Raw genomic sequence first — 11,050 nt, 5'->3', positions numbered from 1 at the left:
CTCCAGCATGGACTGTACGGGAGATACTGGATCTGATCGCTGTATGGGGAGACAAATCTGTTCTATCAGAGCTCCGTTACGGAAGACGAAATGCAAAGCGTTTGAAAAAAATCTCCAGGCTACACAGTGCTGCGTGACAAGCGTAACGGCAAGCCAGAGACTCAATGGACGCTAATGGAGGGAGGGGGTACTGAGGACTCCAGCTATCCCACAGTCCACAGCATTCTCTCCGAAAACTATTTGCATTCTTGGCTGAGCTCCCAGTGCCTGTAGGTTCAAACACATTGTCCGGCGTGGTTCAGGGAATAGCTCCTCAGTTTACTCCCCCCCCCCCCACCACGTGAAAGAAAAGGAAAGAAATCATTTCTTGACTTCTTTCAATGTCACCCTATGTCTACTGAATGCTGCTGGGTAGACGCTATGCTGCAGCAGTGAAGCGCAGTATTCGCTCCTCTTCCCTCTCCGGTGACAGATGGTGCAGTAGGACTGGTAACGGTCCTTATGAACCCGAGCGCCAATGCTTGATAATTGTTCAATATCTAACATGTTTGGCCTGAGATGAGGCCAGCCCGGGGGGCGCCTGGCTAAAACAGAACAGGAATGATTCCTGGTCACTCCAGTAGATGTTACAGAACGGCTGGTAACCGTCTTCATCATAAACAACTGGGGGCTGAGCTTCAATCAGCCCCCTCCCTTTCATGTGTAAAGAAAGATTCTGTACTGCCTGGACTATCACATAGCAGTGGGATGCTGGGCTCTCTCTCCCCCACACCGCTTAATGTCCTGCCTGGACTATCCATAGCACCGGGAGGCTGCCTCCCCCTCATTTTATGTCACTAAAAGTGTTCTCCTGCATTCTTTATTACTTCATGACACAAATGGGCAGGACACTGCCACGGTAGCCAGGGAAGGTTGGGGTAGGAGGGAAGCAACGGGGTGGGTTGTTTGCAGGGGCACCCCTGTGAATACTGACACGGAGCAGCTGTGCTCTTCTGATACACTGGTCCTCTAGTACACTTGCCCCATATTCTAGGCAGGACTGACTCTATTTTTAGAAACCATAAAGGAGGGATTGACTTGGGGAGTCATCCCAGTTTTGCTTTTGGCCCCCGGCTGATCTCAAAAGCCAGGGGCACTCATGTAGCAGTAGACAGTACAAAGGGGAGAGATAACAGTCATCTCATTGACAGTTTACTCCAGCAGTAGACGGTACAGACAACTGGTAACCATCTCTGCTATCATGCAAAAGCAAATGAATACTGCTGTGTAGCGCTGGAGTATCGCCTCTGTCCGCGGCACCCACAGTACACATATGATGACTGTAAAAAAAAAAAAGCTGAACGGGCTCCATGGTTGCCGTGCTATGGCTCTGCCAGGGCAATCCAGGGAAAAAGGGCGCAAAAGGATTGTCTGCTGTTGTTTTCCCGGAGGAAGGAATGACTGACGACATTTACCCAGAACCACCCGCAACAATGATTCAACCCAGAATTCCAAGGGGCAGGGGAGACTGCGGGAACTATGAGATAGCTATGGAATAGCTACCCACAATGCAACTCTCCAGAAATCGACGCTAGCCTCGGAATATGGACGCACACCACCGAATTACTGTGCCTAGTGTGGCCGTGTGAAATCGAATTTATAATATCTGTTTTATAAAACCGGTTTAATGTAATTCAGAATTATCCTGTAGTGTAGACGTAGCCTCAGAGCTCTTCCCTGCTGGAGTAGTCCAAACAGCAAATAAAGTGGATAAATCAAGACCAGCATTCATATGGGAGATGAATGCTTCCCTCTCAGGCTGTCCCAGCAGCAGGCCCTCCCTTCCCTCAGTGGTGACCTTTGGGGCAGTTGTTCATGGGGAGATTCTACCTTCCCTCAGATCATCTCCCCTGGAACTGCCAGTAGCAGGTCTGCTCTCCTTCCTGATCGAACACAAAATGAGCTACTCCCATGCCTTTTAGCCTTTCTCAAGCACTTCTTTTCAGACTTGATTTCTCTGCCCCATTTTCCTGATAATTTACTGGATGAATGCTTGGCTTCTTTTAACTCAATTTGAAATGTAGCTAGAAGTTCAGTGCATTTGGGCAGTAATCCTACTGCTTTGTATAGATGTGTGTCTTTGAATTGTAGAGGTTTGGAACCAGCATTTACTATTTCCAGAATTTTTATTTGGAGAACAATGAGAAAAGCAAAACTGAAATTTTTCATTAATTTCTTTAATTCTGGAGTCTCATACACTTCATTAGAATTTTTGCTCAGGAGAATTATTTCTGTGGGTGCCTTCATTGTGTCTGAATACTGAATCTGAGAGGAAGGAGGGATTCATACCTGTTATTGGTCAATTGTGTAATCAGTTACTTGATCAAGCTTTCATTTGTTATGAAATAGGTTAAAGAGGCCAACTAGACAATGTCAAGTTTACTGCTCTAACCCCATAATAAAATCGCACAGGAAACACACACAAACAAGTTCCAGTAGAATGTCCTCAAATCCTACTGCGGTTCTCCTGTATTAGGACTTTCCAAATGAAATGTTAGGATTTTCCTCCAGGTTTCTTGATGGATTCAACACAGAAAAATCAGATAAATTTTGCTCACCGGACCACTGTACATATGATAAAGAAGTTCATCATTGCTGTTTCTTTCATTTTCTCTTTGGCTACCTGAAAGTGTAGCTTCTATTTGTAAAACTGAACAAAACCCCTGACCACACAAAGACTCATGGAAGACCACTTTCCATGAAAATGGTACAGTATCTTATGGTAGTCTTAGGGTACATCTACACTGCAGCCAGGACTGACGCTCTGAGATAGATCCACCGGCGGTCAATTTAGTGGGTCTAACCATTGTACTCTTCCCACAACGAGAAGACTAAGGTAAGTCGATGGGAGCCCCCCCTCCAGTGTAGACCCCACGGTAACTCCACCCTTAAAGTACATCGACTCCAGCTACCTTATTCATGTTGCTGGAGTAGCGTAGAGTAGGTCAACTTACTGCAGTAGTGTAGACATAGGCTTAGAGTCACAGAAAGGCTGAGTCACAGGGTGTGTGGGTATCCGAGGATGATGGCTTACAATGAAAGAGGTCAGGTGATGGTCGGAGAGAGGAAACTCAGCACCATAGACAGCAATGCTTAGTGATAGAATTATCAGATATTGGGTGGGAGGAACTTCTCTGCCTGTGAACTTCCACCATGCTGAGCTCAACCAAACTGGGACAGAGCACCCTTGATTAATGAGGAGATATCCCTTCCCTATCTTGTCACACAGGTTTCAAGTCAGTGGCCCCAGGTGATCACCTTCTGCAGCAGGTGTATTTGCCTACTTTGTCACGAAGCTCTTTAGTTTTGACCCCATAAATGATGGGGTTGAGCATAGGAGGAATGAGGAGATAGAGGTCGACCAAGATGACGTGAATGTGGGAAGCAATGCCTTGACCGAACTGATATGTCAAGTTGGAGAAGAGGCTAGGGGTATAATATATCAGCATCACACAGATGTGGGCTGTGCAGGTATTGAAGGCTTTTTGGTGGGCGTTCTTAGAGGAGATTCTGAGAACGGCGCTGATAATCAGACCATAGGACAGGGTAATGAGTGTCAGGTCAAATCCCATAACTACAAACATTAGCACCCAGCCATATATCCTGGTGACTGTGATGTCCCCACATACCATCTTCACCACAGCGATGTGCTCACATTGCGTGTGGAGGATAATGCGGCTGGCACAGAATGGCTGCCTGCTCAGGAGCAGGGGCAGAGGCAGAATGAAGAGAACAGCTCTTATCAAACCCACAAGCCCTAGCTTAGCTATTCGTGCATTGGTGAGCATGGTGGCATATCTCAGAGGGTTACATATGGCAATGTAGCGATCGAAGGCCATTGTCACGAGGGTGGCTGAGTGCATAACAGAAACCGTGTGAAGAAAGAACATCTGGGCGAGGCAGCCACCCTCAGTAATGCCCTTCAAATTGAACCAAAATATGCCCAGCACCTTTGGCATGACAAAGGTAGGTGTGGCGATGTCTGTAAATGCCAGCATGCAGAGCAGCAGGTACATTGGCTTGTGCAGGGTCTGCTCCTTAACTACAACAGACAGAAGCGTGAAATTTCCCAACAGACCGATAATATAGAATGTAGAGAAAGGGATGGAAATCCAAACATGAGCAGCTTCCAGGCCAGGGATGCCTGTTAGGGTGAATGTTGGAGGGTCAGAATAGGTAAGGTTGAAAGCTGCCATGAAGTAGTCAATGTGTCGATATGATTCAGAAATGCTCAAGGTGCCTGTGAAGGGAGAGAAGCAGAGTGATGGGGTTTACAGGCTTTATAACAAATAGTACTATCATAAACACAGAGATAAGAGTAGCATAAAATTCCTCCTGGGCAGCTGTACTGCATCGCTTAACCTATAAGAGATTAAGAAGCTCAAATGTCCTAGTTGGCACCTGACCAGAAGGGCCAATGAGGAAAGAAGATACTTTCAAAAAATTGAGGGTGGAGGGTGGAGGTTTTGTTTGTGGCTCTCTTTGTTGGTTCCCTCTCCGGATGGAGAGAGAGACCAGGCAGGTACAAGATCTCCTGAAAACATACCTGAAATGACCCATATAAAATTACAAACACTGTAAGTAAGGCAAGGAAATGCATTAGGTTATCTTTTGCTTTTGCTTGTGAATTTTCCCTATGCTAAAGAGGTAGTTTCATTTCTGGTTTTGTAAGTGTGAAGTTGAGTCCAGAGGGGAGTCCTCTGTCTTTCAGATTTTTTTATTACCCTGTAAAGATAACTTCTATCCTGATTTTGAAGGTGTGTTTCTTTTACTTCTTTCTTTATAATAAAGTTCTTCTTTTAAGAACCTGATTGATTTTAGTGTCGTAAAGATAAGGGTTTGGTCTCTACTTACATTGCTAAGGAAATTAGTTCATATATTATTCTCAAACTTAAACAGGAAAGGGAGTGAAGGGGTTTGGGGGATATTTTGTGGGGGATAGGGATTCCAAGTGACCATCCCTTGAATTTTTGTGTAAATCACTTGGTGATGGCAGCAATACTGTCCAAGGACACGGAAAGGAATTTGTGCATTAGGGAAATTTTTAACCTAAGCTAGTAGAATATAAGCTTAGGGAGCCTTTCATGTGGGTCCCCACATCTGTACCCCAGAGTTCAATGTAGAGGGGGACTCTAACAAGTACAGTAAATATTTTATAGCTATTAACATTCTAGGAGTCTTCTTGAGTGGGGAGTGAAGAACCAACAACAGTGTCGCTCCCTGCTTTATATAACTTTAGCATATGGCGGGAAACCTTTGTTTCAAAACTTGGTTCCGAGACCAGTTTGTGGGAAAATACAGACTCCCTGTGGAGTCATAGCATCCATTAATTATAAGCTGTCTGAAGTATTCTCAGGAAGGCTCATTGAGTAAGAGATAAGTTTCTCCTAAGGCCTATTGTTTTCCCTAATAGTTCATTGCCCTGAATAGGCCCTTCCCAACCAGCTATCTAGACTGAAACCATCTTGCTTAGTGGATGTTACCCAGGTGTAACTACATTTGAAATACAGATACGTAGTCAATATTCATAACTTCAGACACAAATCATACATGCGTACAAATAGGATAATCATATTCAGAAAGTCATAACTTTTTCAATAACATAGGACATGACCCATCTTGCACATGTTGTATCATAATTATAATGTAATCATATAATCATATCATAATAATACCACTATGAACAATATAGGATACAGAGTCACAAAAAGATCAATGGTTATTTCTACCAGTGAAATGCCTGAAGTTACATAACACCAACAAGAACTGGAAACTGAGTAAAGGTTGTGACACCCAGACTGCAGTTCTGAGGCTTGCCAGGGCAAAGAGACTCTGAAACTCCCCAGGAAAGTTCCCAACGCTGGCCTTGGACCAACAATCACAAAGAACAAATTAATTTCAGTAGTATTGCCCACCTCTTCGTCTACATACCACTCTGCATTCCTGTGATGATCCTCTGGTGTTATCTGGACTGGTGATCTGCTACGTCACTCCAATCCTTGACTCTGGGAGCCAGACTGACCCTGCTCTGCTGTGAGAACCCCACTGTTGGGCTGTTCACGCACAGCTGCTGTCATGTGATCTGCTCCTTGAATCGTGCAAGTGAATGACAGTAGCCAATATCTCCGGTCCCAGACACACTCTAGGAACCTCCATCTTGCAGTGTCTGGTTATGCCTGCTGGACACTGCAAGCTTATATGAGTTCATCAATTTAACAAAGAAAATAATATGCACCAGGCTTGTTATCTCAAGAGGAGGTTCTGACACACTTCAAACCAAACACACTGCTTCAGGTAGAATAAACCAAAAATCTATTAACTACAAAGTTCAATTTTACATGATATTAAGTAATGGGCAAAAAGTCAGTGTGGCTGTTGATGGTTGTTTGACACCCCGCCCGGGAGGGTCTTTACTTTCCTTGCTGTTGCCTCTGGGGAGTTAGTATCTGGCTTATTCCCTAACTTACAGCATGTTTTAGTGACAACCATTCAACACAGTTCTCATAACTTCATATGCATTAATGATACATATATACGGAAAGAGAAATGACTTCCAGCAGATCATAACCATTCCCCTAATACCTTACAATGTATGGTTTATATATAAGATCATGATTATATGAAAATGAGGAATATGGGGGTTAAGTATAGAATTTCACAGCCCCCACAAAGCCTCAGTGCTTCTCACCTGTCCCTGTACATCCCCTGCCTGCCTCCACAACTTTCAGCAGTGCCCGCTTCTCTGTGTATATCTGCTGCCTGCACGCACAGCCTCCAGCACTCCCAGTCTCCCTGTGTACACTCTACTCCCTGCCCCACAACCTCTGGTGCTGGTCACCTGTCCATGTATTCCCCCATCCCCAGAACTTCCATCCCTGCCACACAGGGATACCCCTCCCCCAGGACCAAAACCAGGTGCCACACACCACAGTGACGTCTCACAGACATACCTCCTCAGACAAGGTTCAACTCAGTGTCTGCCTGCACCAGGAAAAAGGGGGAGATGAGACTGAACTGCCTTTCTGGAGGCAAAGGGAACCCTGGTAACAGCTCAGCCTGTGCAGGGAAGGAGAGGGGAACAGGCCTGGCAGGAAGGAGAGAGGACTTTTAGACTAAAAGGAGCCAGCATGAGTAACTCTTCCTCAAAATGACACAGAGCTTTAACATATTGCAGCCAGTTAGAAACCTAGACCTAACTTTCTGAAGCTGCTTTTCCCTGTTCGCAATTGCTGATGTTGCCACAAAACTGTAGTGGGCTTTCTCATGGGAGGAAAGATGGTCCGGATGGTGTCAGAGGACTGTGGTCCACTTTACATTGAATTCTGAGACACCCCTGGACACAGGAGGTGTCTGTGCATCAGGGAGGACATCCATTTCACATTTTGCATAATTTCTGGACTCCGTGTCACTCTGATCTGGAAACTGCATGTCCTGATGTCCCGCTCCCACCACCCCACACACTGTGTGTTCCTGGATCTTCCCTAGTGACATTTCCAGCACCACCTCTAAGCCAGATAGATGCTTTTATTTCTACTGCCTTTTGGTGCTTCTCATCCTCTCCAGAAACAGAGATTCAGGGGTTCAGGGTGAGCAGGCCTCTCTCCTCCCTTCAAAGGAAAATATTATCCTAATTGTTTTGAAGCTTTAAGCCTGTGAGATTGAGATTTCAGCAACTCTTCATTAATGATCTGGAGGATAGCGTGGACTGCACCTTCAGCAAGTTTGCAGATGACATTAAACTGGGAGGAGTGGTAGATACACTGGAAAGTAGGGAGAGGATACAGAGGGACCTAAACAAACTAGAGAACTGGGCCAAAAGAAACCTGATGAGGTTCAACAAGGACAAGTGCAGAGTCCTGCACTTAAGACGGAAGAATCCCATTCACTGTTACAGACTAGAGACTGAATGGCTAGGCAGCAGTTCCTCAGAAAAGGATCTAAGGGTTAAAGTGGATGAGAATCTGGATATGAGTTGACAGTGTGGCCTTGTTGCCAAGAAGGCTCACAGGATACTGCACTGCATTAGTAGGAGCGTTGACAGCAGATTGAGGGACATGATCATTTTCCCCTCTACTCAACATTGGTGAGGCCTCATTTGGAATACTGTGTCCAGTTTTGGGCCCCACCTTACCAGAAGGATGTGGAAAAATTGGAAAGAGTCCAGCGGAGGGCAACAAAAATGATTAGGGGGCTGGAGCACATGACTTAGGAGGAGAGGCTGAGGGAACTGGGATTGTTCTTCTGTCTGAACTGGCTCAACTGTCCTAAGAGGCCACAGGACGACTCCAGATGAAGTCACTGGAGGCTCATATCCAATGTAATTCAGGGCATTAATTTAAGTCACTACATGTGAATTTAGGCGTAAAGCCTGGATCCATTGGGAATTTGGCCTTTGATGTCAAAGGGACCAGATTCACCTTGAATGTTTAACTTTTGGCTCCCTGCTGTGAAAATCGTGGCTTTGGGTCCTGCTGCAGAGAGCGCTATTCTGTTAGGATGCTGAAAGATTCTGAAGGAAACCCCCAGTTCATGTGGTGTTCTGAGACCAGGAATGAAAGCTGGGAATTTCAAAACTCAGGGGCCTTGATTTTGCTCTCAGAGAGGCAAGTGTCAATCTATAGTGACCCAGTGAATGCAGAATGTAAGTGCAGAATATAGCCAGTGTGTGGCCCTTCTTTTTGTGAACCCTCTGGTAACACAGATAGCCACTGCAGAAGCTTTGGCTGCACTTCCCAACGAGGCAATGAAGTTGCTGAATTAGAAAACCAGAGGGAAAAACCACACAGCACAAAAAAAGGAGACTACTGAGACACATAGAAGGACACAATAAGTGACATGGAACTGACCATAAAAACAAATGTTTGTCTAAACTCTTTGCAATACATTTTTAGTTCCAATTTTACCAAGTAAATTGCTTGGTGTTTCTGACAGTACTAAACAGTTCAAGTCACGGTGCTGGTGAATTCCGGCCCAGATGGTTCTTGAGTTTACCCCTGGAACCCTTCCTGAGCCCTGAGCACTAACTTTAATGCAGAAACAGGCAACTCACCGAAATCCCGTTCAGCAGAGAGAGGAAATCTCCTTACTGTGACAGCATGGCAGAGTGCTGATATTCAGTGTATGAATCTCACATGTCTGACACTCGATATGCTGCACAGCGACCTTTATGATCCCCCTGAACAGTCTGCGAGAACTGTCAGGTTGGCCAGGACTCCAGTAGAATTCCCTGGACTCTGTGAGTAGTGGGAAAAGCAGAAAATAGACCCTGGAGAACTTCAGCCTGAGAACCTCTCCGGGGAGTGAAGAAATGATTTGCCAATAACAGGGGCTCAAATTTTCAGGGCAAACTGTGTCTTGCAAACTGTTCAGCCTAGCAACTGATGATAGCTTTCTTTTCTGTAAAAGCAGCAGAGAAATCTTGTGGCACCTTATGGAGTAACAGACGTTTTGGATCATGGGCTTTCGTGAGTGAATACCCACTTCGTCAGATGAAAAAGTGGGTATTCAGCCACGAAAGCTCATGATCCAATACGTCTGTTAGTCTATAAGGTGCCACAGGATTCTCTGCTGCTTTTACAGATTCAGACTAACATGGCTACCCCTCTGATATTTTCTTTTCTGTGTGTAATATACTGCCATCTGCATGATGTGTGGGAATGCTGCCCCAAGATATGGGACCAAAAACAATTTTCAGTTTATTGTAGCATTGTACCGCTGCATACTGCCCATGCAGTTGTAATATCCATTCCATTAGTCTCTGAAAAATCAGTGCCACCTCATAGAGGCCAAATTACATGATCCTGAATTGATGCAAGCTGAATGGCGTGTAAAAGGCTTTTTTCTGTTATGATTCTGGCATCAACAATATTTGCCAGTGTGCATTTGTGAGGTCTAAAGTTGAATATATGTCTGACAACTAGGAACTGTTCTAATAGTTAATCTACTCTCTGCATCAAGGATACATCAAATTTCAATACCATGTTGATCTTTCACAAATTGAAGCAGAAACAGGTTATGATATCCTGGATCAGAGCTAGAACAATGGGACTTCTGCACTCACTGTGCAATTCGTTCACCTCTCCCCATGCTAAAATGACCTAAACTTCATCTCACATAGTATCCCACATTTTATGAGAGAACAGCCATGGAATTTGCCTGATCAGATGCCCTGGGGTTATTTCAGTGTGCTGGTATTTTAGGTATCTGTGCCCTGCTCAGGTGAGAACATGGTGGTAAAGGAACCAAACAACTTCTACATCTGGATCTCCTATTTGGGCTACTGTCCCTACCTCCATATTTGCATCATAGGTGCCTTGCAGACAAATTTGAGCTCCAGAGTGTATGAGTCTGATGGTTTGTCACCCCTGGGGTAGAGTCTGGGAGTCATGAGAACTGCTGCATCCCTTTAACCAGTCAGCTGGGCTGGCACTGTTTCACACTGTTTTGCTGGTGATTCAGCCTTTCCAGGCCCTGTGATCACCAACATGAAAGCAGACGGTGCCACAGATCAAAACTGAGTTACCTGAGAGTTCACCAAAGCCACCCAGGTATAAACAGCATACATCAGCCAATTTCTCAGCTCTCAAGGCTCATACTCTTCCCCCACGGTGTATAAACCCAAAAAAGTATTGTCTTACACAGCACAGGGTTCTTTACAATGTAAGTTCATTAATACAGTTCCTCCTCCAGTTCATGTGGGAAGGAAACACCATAAGCCAAGATGAGATTTTCCTCAGACACTTCAGTCAAAGGCACGCTGGTTTAGATAAAGCGGAAAATCAAGTTTAACTAGAAAAAGATTTTAAGTGATTATGATAGCAAACAGATCAAAACAGATCAAAGCACCCCTCTTTGTACAGCTCCAACGTATGGCAGGAATGATGTCTTCCAAAAAGAGTTCCCAGTCCAATTTGTGGAAAAGAACAGATACCCAAAATGGAGTTCAGTTTCATGCGGTCTGGTCACATGTCTTGCATGCCCTGCTGAGTCATAGCAGCCATTGTCAATAGAT

General features: G+C 44.9%; 1 protein-coding gene across 1 annotated transcript; it reads right to left on the bottom strand.

The window, feature by feature from the left end:
- Positions 1-3,293: 3,293 nt before the first annotated feature.
- LOC116836871 (olfactory receptor 52P1-like) lies at positions 3,294-4,271 on the bottom strand. The gene has a single exon (XM_032800846.2). It carries the CDS (start codon positions 4,233-4,235, stop codon positions 3,294-3,296), a length of 942 nt encoding a protein of 313 aa, XP_032656737.1. The 5' UTR covers positions 4,236-4,271.
- Between the last annotated feature and the right edge of the window lie 6,779 nt (positions 4,272-11,050).

This window comes from Chelonoidis abingdonii, chromosome 1, assembly GCF_003597395.2.
Source record: "Chelonoidis abingdonii isolate Lonesome George chromosome 1, CheloAbing_2.0, whole genome shotgun sequence".
NCBI classification, from domain to species: Eukaryota; Metazoa; Chordata; order Testudines; family Testudinidae; genus Chelonoidis; species Chelonoidis abingdonii.
Note: the sequence above shows the minus strand (reverse complement) of the source record. Positions and strands in the feature narration are given on the sequence as shown.